The 24670-nt window shown below is 43.8% G+C and overlaps 1 protein-coding gene across 2 annotated transcripts in view; it reads right to left on the reverse strand.

Annotated features, from left to right (window-relative positions):
* The window catches only part of ANO6 (anoctamin 6), a 187826-nt gene extending 179594 nt beyond the window's left edge, over positions 1-8232 (reverse strand). For both annotated transcript variants that reach the window (XM_028144209.2, XM_008140584.3), the window contains exon 1: positions 7828-8232. In XM_028144209.2, the coding sequence (XP_028000010.2) occupies positions 7828-7894 (67 nt within the window). In that variant the 5' untranslated portion in view covers positions 7895-8232. The remainder of the gene's footprint in view (positions 1-7827) is intronic.
* Between the last annotated feature and the right edge of the window lie 16438 nt (positions 8233-24670).

Below are 24670 nucleotides of genomic sequence, written 5' to 3' on the forward strand. Positions count from 1 at the left end.
GGGTACAAAGGTCAATAAGATAGCCCTACTGACACTCTGGAATACAAAACAACTAAGAAGTATGGTAACAGAAGAAAATCTAAAGTATTATTAGCCAGAGTGAAAACTTCTATTAAAATATAATCCTTTTAATTCAGCCTGCCACAAATACCACTTTGAGAGATCAAGACCATCCTTTAAAGCTAGATTGTGGGATTCTTAATAATATATTATAATCCCCCCTCAAGAATTTCTGAATTTAAATAGTATCTCTGATGTAAACCTTCATAGGAGCTTTTAGTCTGAATTTCTTGACTTCTAAAAGGAAAATGAAATGTACAGCAATCAACATATGTGACTGTTGTAGCCACTCAAGAAAAAAGAAAGGGGTGTGTGTGGAACTCCTTTACTCTTCTAGAGCTGACTTGTCAGACCCAAAGAATCATGAGAATTATAAAAGGAATCTTTTGGAAAGTAATTATCTGACCCATGAGTTAAAATCTAGAAGGTAAATTGTGACTGTGGATTTTAAACTGAAAATAACAAAAGGTTTATGAAAAAGGGTCAACTTGACTATGCTCAAAAAGAAACACTTTAAGGACAGTTTGTTTTGTTTTCAGCTGTCATCACCCTGATAGGAAAAAAAAAGGGGGGGGGGGGACTTTTTTCATATATATATGAATGATCCCCTTGCCCTAGCAAACAAGGCAAGTGCAGCATCAAGGTTTATTCTTTGAGAAATCATGTTGCATTTCGAAATACTCCGGACACTCCCTTGTCCTTGTCCCATTCCCCTCCTTATCGTCTCATTCCTTCTAGGGCTGGATCAGGAACTGCCTCTGTAGAACTACCTTGGATTTGCCAAAGCAACATTGCAAACTTTCTCCTTGGTACCAGGACTGACCCTGGTACACATCTTGATTACAGCACTAATTGCAGATTACTGCAATTATCTATTCCCATATCCGCCTCTTCCCTAGATAGTGAGGCACTGAAGGTCAGCTAGGTCTGAGTATCAACATTTTTATCACAGATGACTAAGGGAATCTCAAATGCCATAGAAGAGAATTCTATTAGGACCATAAAACCCTAAGCATTTATGTTAATCAAATTATTTTAAAAGAGCAATTCATTTATTCATTCTGTAACAATGATGTGCTTGACTTCTACTGACTATCAAGCACCATTCTAGACACCAGAGACATAGCTTAGAACACAAAGCACACAGACATCTGCCCTCAAGGAACTTACAATGTAGAGGACAGTGAGGAAGAGAAAGAAATTTTTTTAACTATACAAGATTTGAGCTATTTTGCATGATCCCTAGACAGCCCAAATGACCTAGTCCCAATCCCCAAGAAATTTACACTCTAGTTGTGGGGATAATTAATGCAAAGATAACGAACAACAAAGACCAAAAACAAGGTGAATACTAATTGGGTAGAACAGAAAGATAAGGGGTGTGAGAATTCATTGGTGGACACGTTGGGCTAGGTCAGTGGTCGGCAAACTCATTAGTCAACAGAGCCAAATATCAACAGTACAACGACTGAAATTTCTTTTGAGAGCCAAATTTTTTAAACTTAAACTTCTTCTAACGCCACTTCTTCAAAACAGACTCGCCCAGGCCGTGGTATTTTGTGGAAGAGCCACACTCAAGGGGCCAAAGAGCCGCATGTGGCTCGAGAGCCGCAGTTTGCCGACCACGGGGCTAGGTCAAAGGTGTGGGAACCTTTTTTCTGCCAAGGCCCATTTGGATATTTATAACATCATTGGAGGGACATACAAAATTATCAACTTAAAAATTAGCCTGCTATATTGGGTCAAACATTTAATTAACTCACCCCTACTGCCTTGGGAGGCCAGACCAAATGATTTCAGGGGCCTTATACGGCCCGAGGGCCGGACATTCCCCACCCCTGGGCTAGGAGGGTCAGTAATAGCTAGGAGGGTCAGTAATAGCCTGTTTGTGCCAGGCTTGAGGAAACGAGGATGTGAGTCTGGTATTACAAGGGAGGGAGATGTCAGAGCCAAAGCAGAGGAGACATGTGTAAGACCTGTTGGAAGAAGAAAAAAATTCTCCCCTCCTGCAAACCTGTTCTCCTCCTCCTCTGGCCACCACTTTCCTCCTAATCACTCTATTCAAGTCTGAGACTCACCCAGATCTCCTCTCTGCTGGAAGCATCCAGTGTCTCTTGAGACCTTACAGATGGCGGATCTTTCAAAAGCTCTCAGACTCACTCATCTCTAATTGCATGGCCACTGCGGGCATTTCTGAACTTGACTACTCGAAAGGCTAACCTCTATCAGCTCTTTCCCATCCATTTTCCAATATGCTGTCAGGGAGAGCTTTCCAAGAGCAAATTCACTCCTATCACTCCTTTCCTTGAAACCTTTCAGGAACTCCAAATCACAGACACAGTAAAATCCCAAATCCTTAAGACGGGCGGAAGATTCTTCATGGTGCCACCCCCTCCTGCGGTCCCAGGCTTGTGCCGGCTCCCTTCCACCAGAGCTGACTGCTTGGAATTCCAGACTCTCCTGCTCTCTATGCCACTGCCCCTGCCCGGTCCTTCAACACCTGGCCCACCAATCCCTCCTGAGAAGCTGTCTCCCATTCTCCCATTCTCGGCTGTACATGTACCTCAATAATGGCACTTCCTGTAAATGTCCGGTTCCAGGGAACCTATCTCTCCACGGCCAAGAGGTGCATCTTTAGTCACCCAACACCCAGCCCAGCACCTAATCCTGCACCTGGCACAGCAGCTTTGCTCAATTAATGCTGATAAAGCAAAATTGAAGCTAGGACAAGATTTACAGACAATTAAGCCTAAAGTAGGGCCCTCCCTGGGCGGGTGGCTCAGTTGGTTGTAGTGTCATCCCCAACACCAAAAGGTTGCAGGTTCCATTCCTGGTAGGGCACATACCTAGGTTGTGGTTCAATCCCCAGTCGAGGCACTTACTGGAGGCAACCAATAGATGGATGTTTCTCATATCGATGTCTCTCTTCTTTCTCTCTCTCTCTTCGTCAAATCAATAAAAGCATAACCTGCAGTAAGGATTAAACACAAAACAAAACATAAAGTAGGTAGCAAGGGGATAGAGACTGTGTGGGAAGACAGAGAAAAGGGAGCCAATAAAAACTGAGAGGTACAGCTGAACCATCACCTCTCAGAGGTAATGGGCCTCTGCCCACCCCGCCCACCCCAGTGACATGACCATTAGTTGTGGGGATCAGACAGGAAGTGCTTTCCATAAGCAGCCTGGGAGTGCAAAACAACCAACCCTACACCGGAGACTTTTTGCCTGAACTATGTGACTTGTTTCTGTAGCCCCCTTCTTTTTCAAGAACACTTTCCTCTCTCAGTAAAGTCTGAACCATGGAAATGTGGGAAACAAAACAAAACAGCATACTAAATACAACAGCTACATTCTGGCTACAAAAGATGTCTCCATCACTTTCTACATCAACGGGTAGAGATGTTGGATTCGATTCCGATGAACTGGGGGTGGCGGAGGGTGCTCCCGGAGGCACGGCAGCCACAGACCCTCTTCGCACACCAGGCACACACCAGCTGCCTCAACATGTGACCTCCACCAGCACCAGTGCAACAGGGCTGCAGGCCGCGTGCTTCCACCACTACATCCTGGATGTAACAACATCTGTGGTTGGTTGCTGAAGCTCATGGGGAAATAAGTGGCCTTTTGTAAAAGTGCTCCCGTGCCAACAGATTGCCTCATTTGCAAATCTTTGGGCATAATGTCTGGTGGCACGAGTTAGGTAAATATGGAAAAGATACCCATGGTAAGACATACCATCTTTGCTTCTCTAGATTGGTTCATGCCAAACAAGGAGGACATCTTTTTGCTTAAAATAATGAACATTTCTTCAAAACTAATTAAAAAAAAAAAAAAAAAAGGCTCCCAAATCCCAGTCTAGTAGAAGGCATATATATGTATGTAAAACATCTCTATGATGTAACCAGGGACTACATGTAGTTTAAAAGTTTGTCTTTCTTTTTTGCCTCTTATAAATTAGCTGATGGTAGATGTCTTCTCTAGGAACTTATATCAAAATCACTCTTCTGTTCTGAATAATAAAGTTAACACTATAGAGAGATTTCACAGAAATCTTCAGGACCTGAGTAGGTTTAAATTATTATACAGCTATCAGTAGTGACAATCAAATACTAGGGAAAATAGGTTAGCCAACAGCTTTAACATGGCCCTGCATTACAAAACTAGAGTCAGAGGTTAAATTTATAATCTTCATTTCACCAGAGTCTCCTCTCCCACAGTTGGAAATTACAGTTATTTCATAAAAGGCTGTATACTATCAGCTTACTTCTGGTAACCTTTTGAAAGGCTTATGTTACAATGACATCAACTTTCCTTTGGTATGGTAAACATTTTTTCTTGATATAAAATCACGGCAACCCACTTTAAATGTATGTAATAACCAAAAATTGCTGAGACATATTTAAGTGATATTTGGTGCCTAGCATAAAATATGTTAAATTGATCCTTACACACACTTAAGTATTCATATCTGTAGCCTATGGAGGGAAGGATGAAGGAGAGGCAAAGATATTTAATTTTTCTTAAATTTATCTACCCTGTTTGACTTGATAGAACTAGCATAGATTACACCTGTAATCTATAATAATAAAAGAGTAATATGCTAATTAGACCGGACGTCCTTCCAGACAACCTTCCGGATGAAGCCGGGGCTGCGAAGGAAGCCCAGGTCCTGGGTGCCAAAGGGAAGCCAGTGCCGGCAGCTGGCGGAAGGAAGGCCTACTCTTACACGAATTTCGTGCATTGGGCCTCTAGTTATAAATAAAAAGATGAATTTTATGATGCTTCATCATGCAAGCACAGACTAGACCAAGTTAGCTTTCTTTCTAAACTGAGATGTACCAATAGCACAGAGGGACAAACAAAGCTCAGAGTGTCCTTTCTACTTTCATTTCCATTTGGGTTTTTAACATTATTTATTCACCATACTCAATATAAACAGTTACACTTCACCATAATAAACAAGAGTATTTTCCAATGAAACAGACTGCTAATTTTATAACTTTTTAAAGTTTGCTCCTATGATTTATATTTTTATGTAATCACTAGAGGCCTGGTGCATGAAAATTCATGCACTGGAAGGGGCGTCCCTCAGCCCGGTCTGTCCCCTCTCACAGTCTGGGAGTCCTCAGGGGCAGGAGGCAACCCGGCGATCAGCGGAAGGCAACGCCCCATCACACCTCTGCTGCTGCCACTGCCATCACACCTCTGCTGCTGCCACTGCCGGCAGCGCAAGCCTCAGCCGGCCCTGGTTACCTGAGCCTCGGGCGGCCCTGGGCGGCTGGGCAGCCGCCATCCAAGGCTTGCCTGCGCCTTGGGCTGGCCCTGGGCAGCTGGGGGACTGAGGGGACTGGGGGACTCCGGAGACAGGTGCATGGAGCAGTCGGGCCCACCTTGCTGTGCACCTGCCGCCCCTGAGGGGCTGAGGGGACCAGGCGCCGCCATCTTGTGGCAGTGGGCGCCACCATCTTTGAGGGTGGGGCAGCAATTAGCATACTCCTTCCTTATTGGCTGTGGGCGCCACCATCTTTGAGTGCAGGGAATTCAATTAGCATATTTCCTCCATATTGGCTGTGGGTGCCACCATCTTTGAGGGCAGAGCAGTCAATTAGCATATTCCTTCCTTATTGGCTGTAGGTGCCGCCATCTTTTGCGATGGTGTGAGGGTTAATTAGCATAGTCCCTCTTTATTAGATAGGATGATTTACTACTAATGCCTGCCAATAGCATTATATCTAACAGCTGGAGTCACCAGAGGGAAAGTGCATTAATCTGTACAGGTCTTGCAAATCAGAAAACCTGGGTTTGAACTTGAACTTGCTGTGGGAGAAGCAGGTAGATCAACCTGTGAGCTTCAGTCTTCTCTTTTATACAAAAGGAAAACACTATTCGCTCCCTCCATAAGGATGGATACCTAATAAATTGTTCTCAACTGAATGACAAGTAAAGCTGAACCATGGAGTAAAATCCCCTCTATTCATTTTGTCTCTAATCAACAAGTAAGTTATCATGTTCTATGAATTTTAAAATGAGCAGTGATTATAATAGATGATTCATAAAAACAATTTAACTGTCTGGCTACAGATGAATGGAGATATGACGTGTGAGTGTGTGTGTGTGTGTGTGATAGAGAGAGATAGAGATAGAGAGAGAGAGAGAGAGATAAAGTAACAGTATTCAGCTATGAGAAAGAAGGAAATCCTGCCATTTGTGACACCATGGATGGAACCTGAAAACATTATGCTAAGTGAAATAAACCACTCATAGAAATACAAATACTGCACATATATGTGAAATCTAAAAGAGCTGAACTCATAGAAACAGAATGGGGGGGATGGAGATGTTGGTCAAACTTCTAGTTAAGCGTAAGTTCTGGGGATCTTTTGCACAGCACAGTGATTATAGTTCATAATACTGTGTCATATACTTTAAAGATGCTAAAAGAGTAGATGCTTAAATGTTCTTAGCAAAAAAAAGAGAGAGAGAAATGGTAATTATGTTACGTGATGGAGGTGTTAGCTAAGTAAAGCTCGGGTAGTAATCATTTTTGCAATATATGAGAATCAAACCAACACACTGTACACCTTAAACTTATACAGTGTTACATGTCAACTATATCGCGATAGAAATAAAAAAAAGAATTAAACAAATAAATTAGCAGTGCCAAGGCTGTGAAAGGAAGAAAAAAACCACACCTAACTCCTAAAATTAAGTTACTTTCTAAAGTTATTAGAGAAGACTAGGGCTTTAAGACGTGAACAAGAACTGTTATGTTTTAAAGTGATCTGCATCCAGGAAACTGAGGCGGAGTCTGTGGAGCAGACCAGCCTGGTAATTTAATTGCCAGTCTTCTGGAGGGACCCAAGGTCTCCATCACTGTCTGAGAGTGTTCTCTTGAGACCTGATTTTTCTCCTTACCCCTCCAATTGCTCTCCCCCTTCCCCGCTTCCTCCTACCCTTTTGTTAGCTGTTAAACAGCTCTCCCTCCACCCCTTTTACAACTTTGTGCATTTTTAACTCTAATTAGGAATGGGCTTGCCCCGCCCCACAAGCTCCAGGGGCCTTCTGGACTCTAGGAAATGCCTGCGGTCCACCTACCTAAGGGCTTCCACCTCTGATTACCACCTCGCGGGCTCTGCGGATGAAAGAAGGCTGCCGGCCCGCGGCCACAAATCAGTTCCCCGGCCGCTCCACCCGCCCCAGTCCTGCCCCCCGGAGCCCGGCCTTCGCCTCCACCTAAAGAGGATTCAGGTGGTCACACCCCAGTCCTCCCAGCCCGAACCGGCTGCCCCCACCCCACCCACAGGCTCGCCGCCCGCGCCGGCTTTGCAGGAACCCCAGCGCCGGTTCGAGGCGGAGGAAATGACCCAAAAGTTGTTGTTTCTGAGTCAAGACTTCCGCACGCAGCGGCGGCCCCCTGTCTCCCGTGACTGTTCCAGGGCTGCGTCCTTTCCCGTCCAGAGTCTGTTCTCGAGGCCCCTGCGCGCCCCGCGCCTCCCTGGCCTCCCCGGGGGCCGTCGGCCTCCGCAAGCGCAGCCGGGAGGCGACCCCGGTCGGCGGCCCCAGGCGTCCGCAATGCGGCCCCCCGGACGGCGGCGCGGGCTTCCTTCTCCCGGCCCCGGGCGCCCGCCCGCCCGCCCGCCTGCGCTCCTCGGAGCGGCCGAGGGTCCCCGCAAACCTCCCCCGCGGAGTCCCCCACTTCCTCCGCGTGGGCTCGGGGCTTTCGGGCGGGGACGCGGGGCCGGCGCCCCATGGGAACCCCTGGCTCACCGATATCTCCATCCTCGTCGTCCTCCTCATCCAGCTCCAGGTCTAACAGAACGTCCCTGGTCATCATTGCTCCCTCCGGAGGCGGCTCCGAACTTGGCACGAAGTTGGGGCTCCCGGGTCCCGGAACGACGCAGCTGTCGCGGGCCCGGCGCCCGAATGGGGACCGCGGGGCGGGTCTGGCTCCCGGCTCAGGGGCCGCTGCGCCCTGCCCAGCCCGCGCTCCGGGAAGCCGATCCGGCCGCCGATCCGAACCCAGCGCCCGGGGCTACCCCGCGCCACTGAGCATGCCCAGTGCGCGGCGAGGCTGCTGCGGAACGCTCGCCTTCCCCCGCTTCCTAGGCGCTCGGGAGACGTCGGGAGGCGGCGGGAGAAGTCGGGAGGCGGCGGGAGAAGTCGGGAGGCTGAGGGTGTAGTCTGCGCTCGCCTTCTGCACGCTAGTGACCTCGTGGAAGGGCGAGGCGGGAGCACGCGAGGGGGGTCGGGGGGGGGGGGGGCGTGCACAGCTCTCCAGCGCTGCCCCGGGGCGCGGCGGCTTTCTGTTCTAAGGTCACAGATACACACATGCACGGGGCTTGCTTTCTTTGATGCGGTCACTGCAGAGGGGGAGACGCCGCCGCGGCTCGCGGGGAGAAGAACCCCGAGGGCGAGCCCATTTGAATGGTGCTTTTAAAAGGCGACGTGGAGCCAATGGAGGAACTTCCAGTATCAATGTCTCTGGCTCGAAAGGGGAAACGAATGTTCGGTAGGGGAAGTGGGGAGGGAGATGGCAGAGAAAGGGGCAAAACTCGTAGATGAGACGCAACACGAGAAGAAAGGAGCGAGATTTAAAGAAGCCTGTTCTCAAAAGGCAGGAGGATTTCCGCCCCAAGTGAGGTTAGCGAGGGAGAGAGGCGCCCCCTAGCCCCGCCCGCTGGGCACGCGCAGGGAGTGGTCAGGAGAGGATCGCTGAGCGTTCTCCCATCAGGGCCTGGTGAAGCTTAGTCCTACGTGTCAGAAAGGCGAAGGAAACCAAGACCTCCACCCTGTGAAAGCCGAGGTCCTGTGGAAAACGGTAACAACCCGAGGAAATCAAGAAGGTGCTGAAATAAGATTGAGGCACAGAGTAGAAGAATGCATTCCTGGAGACCAAAGGGAACAATAGGACAAATCCAAAGGGATTCTATTTTGAACACACGTGGCGCAGTTTGAACTGCAGGCTCCTAGGATCACGTTTCTGTGGATCTTTTTTTTTTTTCAAGAAGGCTGGGGAATTTAGATGGGTCAGTTTTGACTTCTCAAAAGGGCTAGAGGTATATTTGAAATTCTTGTTATAGTCATTGTCTCTCTAACACTTCTCATTGAAACTTTTTGTATTTTTTTTCCACTGAAGTACCAGAATTATTATGATAACTAGAGGCCCTGCACATGAAACTCATGTGCAGGTATGGTCCCTAGGCCTGGCCTGCAATCAGGGCCATCTTCCCCAGCTGCCTGCAGTAACCCCGCCCACCGCCACCCACTCCCAGGTCCCCGTTTGCCATCGGGTGATTCGGGTGCTGGGGGAAAGTACTGAGAGGTCAGCTGTTCCCGCCTGCTCACCGGGCCCCACCCCCATTGAGGGTGGCCATCAGGCGATAGGAGCCTGCAGGCCAGGGAAAGGGACTAAAAGGTGGTCAGTGTGCCTCATAGTGACTGGTCCAGTGGTTGTTGGGCCATTAGGGTCAATTTGCATATTACCCTTTTATTATATAGGATTATGAGAACCCTAAAGCTTCTGTGCATTTTATTTTCCCATACACATATTTTTGATGTTTTTATGTGAAAGAAATAAAACATTGAGATGAATCATAAGTGGGAAAACAGCCATGATTATGCATTTTAAGACATGAGGAAATTGCTTCTAAGAAAATATCCAGGAAACACTATACTTACTTCTTAGGAAAACTTTCTGAATAAAGAAATTTCCTTTTAATATAAAGAGAAAACAATATAGTACTTTGAAGATGGGTGGGGGAGGGAAAGATGAAAGAATACACCAAAAAAGGAGAAGAAAAAACTGGTGTGTGTGTGTGTGTGTGTGTGTGTGTATTTTAGAGAAAGGAAGGAGAGTGAGAGAGAAACATTGATCAGCCGCCTCCTGCACAGCCCCCTACTGAGGATCCAGTGGCAACCCCAGCATGTGCTCTGACCCGAATCAAACCAGCAACCTTTTGGTGTACAGGACAACACCCAACCAATTGACCACACTGGTCAGGGCAAAAAAAAAATATTTTATTTTAGTGAACTCTCTCTCCTCAGCACTTGTGGGATCTACTGTAATAGAAATTCCAGAGCTATTTTAGTTACGTGATCTGTTTTCACTATTTTCACTTAACAAGTGCATAGACAGTGCTTTTTATGTGGTAGGCACAGTTCTAAATGTTTTACATTCAGTTATTTAATTCTCATACCAACCTTAGTGGTCATTACCACACTCAGGGCAATGGAGTAACTTGTCCAAAATCACACAGGGAGTAAGTGGCAGGGCTAGGATTCAAACCCAACAGCTTGTTCCAGAATCTCTGTTCTTAGCCATGTTAGAAACCACTTCCAAAGACATTTCTAAATCTGTTAAACACACACACACACACACACACACAAACACACAAACACGCACAAACCAACACCCTCCCTACCAATTCCAAACTCCCAAATGCTCATCAACTCCCAGCCAGGGTTTTCTCACCAAATGGTCTGGTGTTTACGGCCTAAGACTTCGCTCAAAGTTAATTAGTAGTTAGAAAACTCCTGCGGTCGATTTTGCAACAGGTTTGAGTGAGTCATCTAAAATTCTTCACAGATTTTAGAGTTTACATTTTTTCTTGCTTGATAAACATTGCAGAGAGACTCTGCTGGCCTTATGTAAAAAGGTGACTGTGGCTGGAAGGGAAGTGAATTATTTACTTAGGTTAGCTGTGAGTCTATTATTAGTAAACGCCATTATTTCATTTAACACATTTTCTTCCTTGCAGTTTCTCTCATGCATTTTTTTTCAACCAAGTAATATATGCTTCAAAAATAATCAAGGTAATAGGCCAGATGTTTGTAAGAACCACACCTATGACCCTGAAAAAATATCAGTTATATCATGAATAGTTTGTGAAATAAAATGTCCTTAATATTTTTTTCCACTGAGGTACCAGAATTATTATGGTAACTAGAGGCCCGGCACATGAAATTCATGTGGCCAGGCTATTGGATTTGCAAAGCTTTCCCAAGTCAGAGATCATAGGCCAAGTATTTTCTCCGTCATTGATCTCCTTCATTGGTTAGTTACAACCTTTGACTGGCCACAGGATGTGCTTTCTCTGCCCATCCCTTAAATCTTGGTGTTTCTCTGGTTTCAGTCCTTGCGCCCCTTTTAAACTCATTCAGTCTTATAACTTGACTATCCCAAGCAAGGCCAGGTTCATAGGCATTCAAACATGGCATTCACACAGGGTCCTGCACGCAAACAGGCTTAATGCTTGGGGTCTTAATGCTCTGTGGCTGCTGGCTTGAAATTCTTAATAATGTCACCTTTGAATTTTGTTTTGTAAGTCAAGTTCAAAGAGACAGTAGAGCTTGTGTGAGTTCACATGCAGTCTTGCCTCCTTGGGGTGGGTTCTCAGTGCCAGCTCCCCTATTCCCTGGCACCTCAGCCCTGCCCATCCTCCCCTTTGCCCCACTCAGGACCAGGATCACCAAGGCCTGGGGAGACCTGGGCAAGGGCACGGGGAAGGTCAAGGTCATGTGTATGTACCCATGGTATCTTAGGCTGGGGCATGGTGGCATCTACTTCTGCCCTAGACTGGCAGTGTCACAGGGTACCCAGAAGTGACTCAGTGGAGATGAGTCTCTTGCCCATCCCCTATTCCTGTGCATCCTGGCAGAGAAGTGCCAATCTCTTGGATGTTGCTCCTCCAATGTAATTTGGAGCATAGAGTCCATGAGAAGAGGAGATACCTGACTGAACTTCCCTACCCTCAGCCAGAGCATGGTCTGTCAGTGCTACAGATTGGTAGGAGGGGGCCCTGGCCGCTGATGGATATCATGCAGTCTTTGAACAAGGGATTCTGCATTTTCATTTTGCACTGGGTTCTGAACATTGTATAGCTGGCCCTGATTCTAAGATCTTACTTTCTAGACTAGATCTGTCTTCTGTGTTACAAATGGTGTATCTGCCTGCATGTTGGACATGTCCACTTGGATATTTGTTAGACCTTTCAAATTCAGCAGGTCCTAAACTATATTTATAATCTCTTTCCCAAGCCTGTTTCCCTAAACCCAGGAAACTAGTTACACAAACCAATAATTTGAGAATCATTTTGACTCCTTCCCCTCTCTCTTATCCCTCATATCCAATCAGTGGCTACATCCAGTTGCATCTACCTCCTGGATATCTCAAGCACATCCTGTATTTGTTATCTATTGTTGCATTGCTGTATAACTGCATCGCAGGACATTTTAGCAGAGACCTGATGGAAGTGAGAGAAGACATGCAACTCTCTGAGGGAATGGAGACTTAGGCAGAAGGAAAAGCAAAGGCAAAAGTCCGGAGGAGAACCAGCAGAGGTCACGGCAGCTGTGACATAATAGGTTACCCCCAAACAAACTTGTGTTATATCACACGGCTTCTGTGGGTCAGGAATTTGGGAGTAGCATAGTCACGGGGTTCTGGCCTGAAAGCTTGAGAGGTTTGAGATCTGCTCCTGAGATAATTGACCCTCAAAGCAGTTCACGCCCAAGTCGTGCTGCTTGTGAGCAGGAGCACTGTTCCTTCCCACACCGGCCTGTCCACAGGCTGCTGAGCGTCCCCATGACACCGGGAGCAACCCACGGGAGAAGGCGAGGTGCACGCCACAGCATCCGTTATGACCTAGGCTCGGGAGTCACACACTGTCATTTCTGCCATCGGTTCCAGGGGTCAGTCCGCTGCACTCACTGTGGGAGGGGCTCATACAAGAACACGAATAGCGGAGGCAGGGACGGTTGGGACCCATCTTGGAGGCTGGGGGCCACACATCTTCAGTGTCACTGTTGTTAAAATGGGACAACAGGCCAAAACGGACTCACCTTTGGTAAGCCACACCACCAAACCAAAACGTACTAACTGACCTAACTGCAGTTTCAGTCTCTTCCAGGAGTGAAACTTTAAACCAGTTCATCTGGAATTTCCTGATCAACTCTAGTGAGGTGGTCTGCCCAACAAGACCCCCTGCCTTCTCCTAAGGGAAAGTAACCCACTCTTTTAACTTCAGATCCCTCCTTCTCTCTGCATGGAAACATCTTCCATTTTGTAAAGCTCTTTGGAGCACCCTTCTAGTTGTTAAATGGGATGTTCCCCGATCCATGAATTGTTTATTAAAGCCAATTATATCTTCAAACTTAATGGGTTGAATTTTGTTCTTGAACACTACCGTCATTCTTTATTCTTAGTTACTGAAGACAAACTATTTGCTGGTTACTTTTCTGGTGTTGGGGACTCAATAGGAAAAACAAAAAACAAAGATAGAAAACATCCCTGCCCTCCTGACTTTCCATTCTAGTGGAGAGAGACAAATAAGTACATGTCAGGAAATGATGGATACTAGTGAGAAGAATGAAGCAGGGCAAGGGCAACAGAGAACAATGGTTGGTGGGGGTGGAGAAGACTCTCTATCAAGTGGTGAGGGAAGGCTTTTTTGATCGCTGCTAAGATGTCACTGTATCACACACCTCTGGTTTGTTTTCATCGCCACCTCTGTTTGAATATGAAAGGGCATCAGACCCCCTGGCCATGTGGGGAGGCAGTGGCAGGGACAGGATATGTGGGGTGGGCACAGTGCATCTAGCCGAGGGTAGACCAGATTGAAAATTGAAAGCTATTTTTTTAAAATGGTATAAAAAACATACAATATAAAATTTACCATCTTAACCATTTCTAAGTACACAGTTCAGCAGTGTCACACATATTCCCATTGTTGTGCAACAGACCTCTAGAACTTTTTCATCTTGCAAAATTGAAACTCCATAGTCATTGAACAAGTCCCATTTCTTCCTCCCTTCAGCCCCTGGAAACCAGCATCCTACGTTTTGTTTCTCTGAGTTTGACTATGTTAGATATCTCATATACATGGGCTCATACAGTATTTATCTTTTTGTGACTGGCTTACTTTATTTACACAATGTGTTGAAGGCCCAGAAACTATCTTTGGATAATTTCTATTTTCTTAGTAAAATAGAAAAAAAAAATGTCATTAGTAGAAGATGAGAATGTGGAGCGAGGTTTAAGCAGAGAGAGGGTTTGGAACCGTTATCTAGGACAACTAGAGGCAATGCACAGGATCACACCTAAGACTCACGTGAGGTCATGAATTTAAGTTGAAACCTGTCAGCATTGTCATATATTTTCCCCCTAGTCATGTTTCGCTACTGTATGTCAAATAGGTGGGCATGGCTATAACTATGGAAGGGTTTTGTCAAGTAAGTTCAACAGAGGGATGGAAGGGGAGGGAGCTGATGGTATAAGCAAGGGAATACTTATTTTAAAAAAAATATTTTTTTTTATTGATTTCAGAGAGGAAGGGAGAGGGAGAGAGAGATAGAAACAACAATGATGAGAGAGAATCATTGACTGGCTGCCTCCTGCACGTCCCAGACTGGGGATTGAGCCCACAACCTGGGCATGTGCCCTTGACTGGAATCGAACCCAGGACCCCTCAGTCCACAGGTTGACGCTCAATCCACTGATACAAACCAGCTAGGGCAGGAATGCTTTTAACAGGATCCAAAGTATAGAGCAGTGAGGACCTGACTCCAAAAAAAAAAAAAAAAAAGGTAAGATCAGAAAGTTGTATATTCTGGTGGATGGGTGGGATTATGAAAATCACTGCAGCTATTTCTCATCTGGGTTGCTGCCGAAGCCTCCTTACTTCTTATTCTTTCCAATCCATTCTCACTGGTGTGATCTTGACACGAAAATCTGATGAAATGACTCCTTTTCAATCCATCACTTGAGCTCCTGTCCATATCCCAAGCCTCATCCTCAGTACTTCTTCAGCATCTTGAGAGCTTGTTTGGAGGTTCTAGCAGGGGAGCGCAGCTACTCGTATACCCTTGACCGAAGACCGGTCCTCTCCTCTGGGGGGACGGTCGTCCTCTTCGACCGAGCGCGCAGCTTCGGGAGGGACGCACATGGATCGGTGAGGGAGGAGGGGGACACCCGCCTAGCCAGCCAGATCAGCCGAATCAACCCTGGCGATCAATGGGGTGTCAGATGTTGCAGCCAGATCGCCCTCACATCCTTCTTCAGCATCTTGAATACCTTCAGAACCTTCCGTTGAGATTTCATTCTCTATCATACCTTCAAGACTATGCCCATGCTTTCTCTTACTTTGACCACTTCTCTCCCGTCTTGAACTGGCTTTCACTCACCCAACAGGTCTCAGCTTCAATTTCACTTCCTCCTGGAAGACTTCCTTGGTGTTGCCCCAGTCTATATTGAATGCCTCTGATATACACTGGCAAAGCATCCTGTATTTTCCCATGCTGGCATTTAATATTAATGCTGATTTGTTACTTATATTTTAATTCTCTGTATTTTCTATTGGGGAGGGAGAACTTGTATGAATAGCTTACTCTATATATGAAGCACATGGTATTTTATAGATGATTGGATAAAGAAGATATAGTACCTATATGCAGTGGAATGCTACTCAGCTAGAAGAAAAGATGAAATAACTGCCATTTGTGACAATGTGGATGTGTCTTGAGGATATCATGCTAAGTGAAATAAGTCAGACAGAAAAAGTTAAGAATCATAAGATGTCACTCATATGTGGGATACAGAACTGAAAGCAACAAATGAACAAACAAGAAAAAACAAGCCAAGAAAAACTCATAGACACAGACAACAGTGTGGTGGTTAACAGAGGGAAGGGCAGCTAATAAAGGGCAGAGGGGCTAAATAAATGGTGACGGAAGGTGTGGCCTTGGGTGGTGGACACACAGTGCAATGTACAGATGATGTATCATGGGACTGTGCACTTGAAATGTATATAAATTTATTAACCAATGTCACCCAATAAAGTTATTGAAAAAGTTAAATCCTAGCACAGGAGATGCTTCATAAAGTGATCCTACTTCCTCCTTCTTGAACTCTTCTCTAGGCTTCCAGGACATCTCACTCATCTGACTCCTCCATGCTCAGTAGCCACCGCTCTCCTCCCAGACCTCTAGCTATTTAAAAAAAATGTTACTTATTATTATTATTATTAATCCACACCTGAGGATATACTTAGAGAGAGGAAGGGTGGGAGAAAGAGAGAAACATTGATGTGAGATAGAAACGTTGATCGGCTGCCTTCCATACATGCTCCAGCCGGGGATTGAACCCGCAACCCATGTACATGCCCTGAGTGGGAATTAAACCGGCAACCTTTCAGTGCACAGGACAATGCTCAACCAACTAAGCCACTCCGGCCAGGCCTCACCAGCTTCTTAAATATACAAATATCCCTGTAAAAGCATCCAACTAAAACCTAGTTGGCCAATATCTTTCTTATCAGATAGTTGCTAAAAACAACATGCCTCTAAAAACAGTGGTAGCAGAGATACGTTTGGAGGGGCAATGTGTTGGGGAGAAAAACCTTGTCTTCCTCAGAATTTCATCTTAAGCCGGTCCTAACCAAGCCATTCACAAGCAACTCCTCCGCCACATTGGCTCAGGGGAACTGGCTCTGCTGAAGGGCAGTGAATTATCTTGCTCAGCATCAGTGGCTCATCTGTTGCTCTGATATCTCGGATGCCAAGTAAGGGCACTGCAAACCAGCTAGAGTGAGAGCGCGACAGCCCTGCTCGTGGCTTCTCCTTTTTCTCCTCTCCCGGTGTAAACACCACCCAGGGCTGAGGGCTGGAGATTTGTTACTCTGGTCACTTAACAGAGTCTTTAACAATTATTTAAACTTTTTGCCCATAGGGATTCAAAAGTTCTAGTTACACCATAGATTGGTGAAGAAAATGAGAGGGTTTTTTTTTTTTTAAAGAACTGTTTATACCATCTAAGAAGCAAGGAATGGAAAGAATGACCACAGCTATTGGGTTGTGCATTACCAAGGCAATTCTGTAAAATTAGAAAAAAAAAAAGTATTCCAACCACCTCATTTCTCCTTCAAGTTGCCTTTCTTCACCCACTGGTATACAAATATCTTACTTATCTCAAAGGCTGCTCTCAAGAAAGGATATCTACCTAGGCTCAAGGTGGAAAGACTTCAAAATGAGGACCCAGTATGTCCTGGGTTTGGTTCAGATCTTGACTCTGCTACTTGTTAACTGTGTCGATGTGGGCAAGTTGCTTCACTTTTGCATGTCAGTTTCCTAATTCATTGGAGCAGGGGTCAGGGTAGAAGAGGGAAGTGATGGAGATAAAAATGGCTAACTCTCATTTTATATCAGTGTTCTTCTCACTCAACTAATATTTACTTAGTCTTACTATGTGCTGTGCACTTTGAATATAGCAGAAAACAAGACCCAGGACTGGCCCTCAAGAAACTTATGGTCTCATTAAAACTTTTGAGTGCCAATATATGTACATCATGCAATTGCTAGGAACTTTCACGTGCATTAACATTAACCAATTCCCCACAAAAGGAGTTGTTATCGCTCAGACTCCCGAGCACTCATACACCTCCACTCCCAATGGTCTGTGGCTGAGCAGTTGTTCTTTCCATAAATATCTATCGAGGGCCTACTGTGTGCCAGGCTTTGTGCTAGGTACTGGAGACTTAATGGGAAATCTGTTGCTGGAGCAACTGGATTTCATCTGATTAATGTGTTATTTCCTGAGCATATTCAAACAACAGTTGGAATGTTTTAGAGTGAGTGTCTCCTGTTACAGTGTGAATCCTATTATTCAGCAGCTTGACATGAAATCTCTGCATTTTCTACATTCTCTGAAAAGATAAATAAAACACAAGCTCCCAAATGGATAAAGGGAAGACAACAAATTTTTATCACGTGGCTTTCCTGTCATCCTCCCATGCATTTTCTCATTTAATCTTCACAGCTAGGAGGTGAGATAGACATGATTGTCAGTTTACAGAAAAGAAATGGAGATCAGAAATGGCACTTAACAAGTGTATTTTCGAGGTTACAGTTTGGAACTGTTGCAATTAAAAGACCATAAAACATCGTGGCTTAATTAATTAAATTAATGCTTATTTCATAACAGTCCCAACGTGAACAATCCAGGCTGTCGGAGCAGCTCTCCTCCATGATGTCATTCCAGTACCCATGTTCCCTTCATCTTGCCACTGCCATTTGTTGCCAAAGGTCGGTGACTGCCATGTCTATATTCTAGCCTATGAGAGGGGGAAAGACAACATTTAGGGCAAGTAGCTTTGTCCTGAAGGAGATGAGAAATCCTTTCTACTTACACCCCACTGGCCTCAGCCTGGTTGTATGGCCACACCTAGCTGCAAAGGAAGCCTGGGAAATGTAGCCTATGCCTGGGAAGCCATGTGCCCTGCTAAAACACATGATGTTCTATTACTAAATATAAGTTGGCAATGAGTACTTAGGTCAGTTAGTAGTTCCTGGCATAGCTAGTAAACGATGAAGCAGGAATTCAAACTCAGATTTTCTGCTTGAAGCCAATTTCATGCCACTGCCTCTTAGACATTAGAGCTAGAGAACTCCGGTTCCCCATCCATTTGTCTGCAATGCAGAATAACAACAGCAACATTTTATTGTTATAGTTTAGGAGTAAGCAATTGGAATTGTGTGTCAACTTCGCAGAAACATAGGGTTATTATTTTTTAACTTTTCTTCCCATAGATTCTGATATTCCTCCCCACACCCAGTTTTCCTGGAAATATCTCAAACTTCTAGTAGTCTGGCCTTGTGACGCAAGTGAACTACTTGTTAAGTAAGTTACAAAAGAAAGAGGAAATAATACAGCCATTTCAATAAAATTGCCATTTCCTTGCTAAATCCTTAAGAGGAAATATTTTAAAGGCAGTACAATGCAGCAAACTATAGATGTGTTTAAAATTGGCTAATATGGAAGAGTCCATCAGGAAGACTAAGTGAAATTCCTCTTTTTTTAAGGTTTCTTTCCCATCGCTCCTCTAAACCGAGATTCTTGAAAGTATATCTTAGGATAAAAAAGGACTATACCTTGTTTGTATATTCTTGGCAAAGAAAGAAATAATGATATTTTTTAAAGGGGGGTAAAAAAAACTACCCTATCCATTTAAATCTACTGTTTCTATAATATGGCAGGCTTTTGTTTTTATTTATTTATTTTTCATCTTTTGAGTAAATTATAAAACCCTATCTTTCATTTTGTATATTTTTTCTTAAAGAAGGCCCCTCAAATTGCTTGAACTTCAGGCCCTGCAAAATCTAGACCCACCTTCTTAATTACTGTATTCCGGAGACCTAGAGTGCTGCCTATCATAGAATAAACACTCAATAAATGCTTGCTAATGAATGAATGATACCTGACATTTTATAGGAATTCCTAATGTGTCTTCCCATTCTAAGGAGGGAATTCCCGTTCCTCTCACATGTGTGTTGCACTTGGCTTCCACATGAATCTTCCGAAAATACCTCCTTTATGATGTCACTTCCCTCTTCCAGAAATCTTCAACAACTTGAGTCCACATGAATGGAGAATACAGTTCAAATCTCCTAGCCTATGGTTCAAGGCCTGCCACAGCTGTTCCCATCCTTATCTCCTACCTCTTGTCTTGATGAACATCCCATCACAGACAGATCTACTTACTGCTCCGTGAGCATCCTCACTCCTTCCATCCTCCCAGCCTTCACAATTGCTATTTACATCATCTAGACATCAACTTTCCGCCTGTCTCTGCAAGAGCCTTCTCCGTGGAGCCCTCCCAGATTCCAGCAGACCCAGCGTTCCCTCCCTCTTTTGAACTCTCTCCAGGCACACCATTCATTCAGAACTGCCTTCTATTACTAGTTATCTTCCCTTGTCTCTGGTCCTTCTGCCCTTCTGGGTTACACTAGCACTTTTCCAAGGGACTACTCTCCCTTATTGGAGCCATCCCTAGTTTAAAGCCCCCCAGTTGAGATTGTAGAGATCCTAACAAGATCTGTTGGAATGTATATTTGGAGCCAAATGGGAAGAAATAACAGAATTTCACAGCTTCCCTGGAACCAAATAAAATCACCAGAAATGTCAACAGAAAAGAAATAAAGTCATGAAAGAATGGCAATATAATACTTTAATGCAAGTTTCTAAATCATAAATTCTTCAAGGCAGCCCTATAATAGTTCCGGAAAAGTACCTGGTTTGGGGGAATTTGTTGCAAGATTGTACCCCCAAAGATGTTACAGTGTAGCAATTGGTAAAGTGGTGACCATAGAGGCGGTGATTGATGGCAGCAATGTGAAGAGAGCTCTAGTCCTTGGAGGTGGATGAGACCTCGTCAGCAGAATTTACTCTGTTACTGCCTTCTAGGTTGCAACAACAAAGGAAACAAAGTTTTTCCAAAGGAAAGTATAATTTCTATTTCATTTTTTAAAATGGTGACATTTTCCCCCATGGCATAATGAGTCTTCTTCAAACTATACTTTTAGGAAATGAGGAAGAGCTTTTGCTTCCTGCTGGCATCAGGCTTCTTTGTGTGTGTGTGTGTGTGATGTGTGTGATGTGTGTGTGAGTGTGTGTGTGTGTGTGTGTGAATGTGTGTGTGAGTGTGTGTGTGTGTGTGTGTGTGTGAGTGTGTGTGAGTGTGAGTGTGTGTGTGTGAGTGTGTGTGAGTGTGTGTGAGTGTGTGTGTGTGTGTGTGTGTGTGTGTGTGTGTGTGTGTGTGTGTGAGTGTGTGTGTGTGAGTGTGTGTGAGTGTGAGTGTGTGTGTGTGAGTGTGTGTGTGAGTGTGTGTGTGTGTGTGTGTGTATGTGTTTTAGGGATAAGCAAAACAAAAATTCTTTAGTAGAAGTTAACATTACAGCCCTAAAAAATGCACTCAAATATACTATTTTATTTCAGTTCAGACTCATTTCCAATTGTACTTAATCTGTTCCAGGCTCGTTACTACTTTCCCTTGTAATTTCCCCTGTGAAATGACATTTTTAGTCTCTTTTGCCCTCTATTGAATTGCCCTGGTAATAGCAATAACTAGCAAAACGCTAGTTCTCTAGCAGGCGGGGAAGACATAAATATTTGATCTCAGATCAGTGGTGTGTATAATTGTTGCTATAGAGAAAATCTTTGATTGCTGCCCAAATCTGAAGGCCTATTAAAATTTAATTTCTGGGTCTTCTCCACCTATCTAAAAGTCAGAATATTTTATAGCGTATAAGCAAACCCTTCCCTGTTCCTATGACAAACTATTCTCCATCTGCAAGGGGATGAAGCCAGAAAAATGCAACTCACCCACAGGGATAGAGATTAGATATTAGAGAGTAATTTCTTCAATAAGTACTAAAATTTTTGAGAAAGAAATATTGTCTTCTCTAAGCATCATTAAAAATGGGATAGATTCATTTGTCTGCACATCTTTCTGTTAATATTGACAATTTCTAAAACATCATACAAAAGCAAAATAGAAAAAAATAGACATGAAAGTAATTAATATATTAGCTTGCCTTTATAAAAAATTGAAAAAACGAAGTCAATACTAAGACATTGGAAAACTATAATTCCATAGTAATTAAATGCTATTCAGAAATTGTATTTACAGAATTCCAACCACAAAAAGAAAAGATTAAAGCAAATGTTCTTAGGGCAACAACGGCAGAAGTATAATACATGAAGTTTTTCTTCCTAATACGTCACAATTGTAAGTGGGATTTGGTTACTGGCTGACTCATCTCATTATATCCAGATGAATGAAGAACTAAAGAAGTAGATAATCCTGAAGCTTAATTTTATGCATCAGTTTCAAAGGCTCTCAGCTGCACTCAAAGCTGTTATGGTAACACAAGTAACTGATCTATCGTCTACCTCTCCTAGTTTTCCTCCTAATAGGATGGGATGTACATCCTAAAGGGATAAAAAGTTTAGCAGAGCATAATGATAGATGAGCTACACATATATGCCCCCCAGAACACTCAAGACTGATCAAAGGGTCAATGTAAAAAACAATCTAATGAGATTTTTAGAAATTTGAGATTTCCCTTGTTGATATGTGTTATGCAGCTAATTACCTTCCTGGAATTTAAGATAGGAGAGGCCAAAAGTATTAGTTAAGAAAGTTGGCTCTGGAGTCAAACAATACTGGTTATGCCACTTATTGTTGTATGATCTTAAGCGAGTTTTTAAACCCTCCAGGCCTCAATTTCCTCATGTTTAATGAAAGAGATACAACTTCATAGAGTTGTTTTATTATTCTATTTTTTATTTTTTCCATTGACTTTTATTTTTTTTTTTTTTTAGAGAGGCTGGAAGGAATAGGGAGAGACAGAGAGAGAAACACATCGATTGGTTGCTTTCAGCACGCACCAGGATTGACTGGGGCCATTGCAACTGAAGTAGGTGCCCTTGACCGGAATTTAACCTGGGACCTTTGAGTCTGTGGGCCAATGCTCTAACCACTGACGTAAATCAGCTAGGGCTTGAAGAATAAATGAAACAATATCTGTAAAATATTAGGAAAAGGCTTGGCCAGAACAGACTTTTGATTAATATAAGTCATTATTAGCACCACTAACAATTGGCATAATTCTCAACATTATATTATTATTTTTAGCATTAATAATAAAGATAATAGTAACAACCTTAACAGGGAGAATTTCCCTAACTATTTGTTGGGATAGAAAGCTAAGAGAAGCCTGACTTCTGTGCATGCTCCTTCCCAATTCAATACACATTGTGTTAGAGGCTGTGGCCCAGGACAGGGAAAGGCCTGCAGGATTCCTTGGCATTGCCCAGGGGACCCCATCTGGTCTCTGCCTCCTGCACACTTTCTAAGCAGGATTCAGAGCTATTTAGGTTATTGATCAGCCATGGGAGCTTTGAGCTGTCAGTTAAGTGGTTCTTTGTTTCAGGTATGCATAGTCCTGATTTAAGCCAATAATTAGAATAAGGGAATTATTAGACTGTTTAACTTTTTCACATAGAAAGCTGTTGCACAACCCTGAGCCCCAAAAGTCAGACAGGATGAGATTTGTATTGTCAATACTGTACATAGCTGTAACTCTGAAGTAACAAGTTTAGCCATTTGTTTCAAATACAGTAATTTACAAATTAGATATGAAAAATCCTTTTTCTTTTTTGTCATTACCTTGTGTGTGAGGGTGGGGGTGTTGACATATACTATCTTCTAGTGCAGCATTAGCTCCTCTTTCAGATGCTTTTCGTGGATTATACATGCATGTGAGGAAGGGGACCCTGAATTTGGAAGAGGTTACCTCCAAGAACAAAGGGATTATCTGTTAATATGCACCCAGGGAGATTTGGGAAGTCTGGGCAACATGACCAGGGTTGAGTCTCTGAGAGATAGGGCTGGAAAAGTTGAGATTTCATCACCTCTAGTGTAATCTCTCTGAAGAAAGACCAAGTTATAAAGAGAATGAGGAAGGCTGAATAGCAACGCTAAAAGGCAAAAATAATTCAATTAATTTTATTTTTCTCAAGGGGAGAAATGGAATCTGAAGAACTAGTATGAACTAGTATGAACTAGTAAATCGACAACTATGTTTTCTGAGGAGGCAAGATGGAATATAAAGCTTTTATGATCTGGATGACATTTCACTCAGAATTATATCCCTTCTTAGTCTACTCCCTTTCTCTTCTCTTTCTTGGCAAATTTAGGTAATACCTATTAAACGGCTGCTGTGTGCAAAATTCTGTGCCCGGCACCTTGATCACAGCAGAGCAAAAAGAGACCCTGTTCTGGCCAGCTTAGTTATTATGGTAGCAGGAAAGACTACATATTTCTTTATTGCAACCTAATTGGGATTTTGATTTATGCATCAATCTGAAATAAATTGGTTAATGTGAGTCCGTAAGAGGCTGATTATCTAGATACATGGACCAAATTGAGTTTCTAAACCTACTAAGCAAGAGCCAAACCATCAACTGTGGAGGCACACGGAAGACCTGTGGCCTAGGCACTGCCTCTGTGGGCACATTTCTCTGAGAACTAACCCACTCTCATTACTTTCACCAGGAAGGAGCAGTTCTTTTTTTTTAAAAAAAAAATATATATATTTTTTATTGATTTCAGAGAGGAAGGGAGAGGGGGGAGAGAGATGGAAACATCAATGATAAGAGAGAATCATTGATCGGCTGCCTCCTGCACGACCTACACTGGGAACTGAGCCTGCAACCCAGGCATGTGCCCTGACCGGGATCCTCTTGGTTCATAGGCTGATGCTCAACCACTGAGCCATGCTGGCTGGGTTTGCAAGGAGCAGTTCTTATTCCATTTCATACACACTGCCATACAAATGCACGTGTTTTGAAAAATATGAAACACAAACATTGATTTTTGTTTTTGTTTTTAGTGGCAGTGTCTCCTGCCCTGCCCCAGACTTTCCGTGTGTTGTGCACGTGCAACTCTGAACAGGTAAAGCAGCAGGGAGAGGGTGCTGGAAACAGAGATGAATGTGAGGGGGATTTTTCTAAGTACAAAAACTGGCGCTAAAAGCCAATGGATCTAATCCAACAGTTAAAGAAAGTGTGATGAAAACAATGATTGCACAGCATCAATCAAGGTCTTTACATTCCAAATTTCAAGAATTAATTCTACAATATTTTTATTATTTTATATCCTGAAATTACCCAGGCACTGATCTAAATCTAACCATGCGATTATAAATTTCTTAAAAAGTCATGAAGTCCTTCACAAATTATTCAGTTACTCAAGATTAAGTGTTATACTGGCTATTA

Source organism: Eptesicus fuscus, chromosome 7, assembly GCF_027574615.1.
Source record: "Eptesicus fuscus isolate TK198812 chromosome 7, DD_ASM_mEF_20220401, whole genome shotgun sequence".
NCBI lineage: Eukaryota > Metazoa > Chordata > Mammalia > Chiroptera > Vespertilionidae > Eptesicus > Eptesicus fuscus.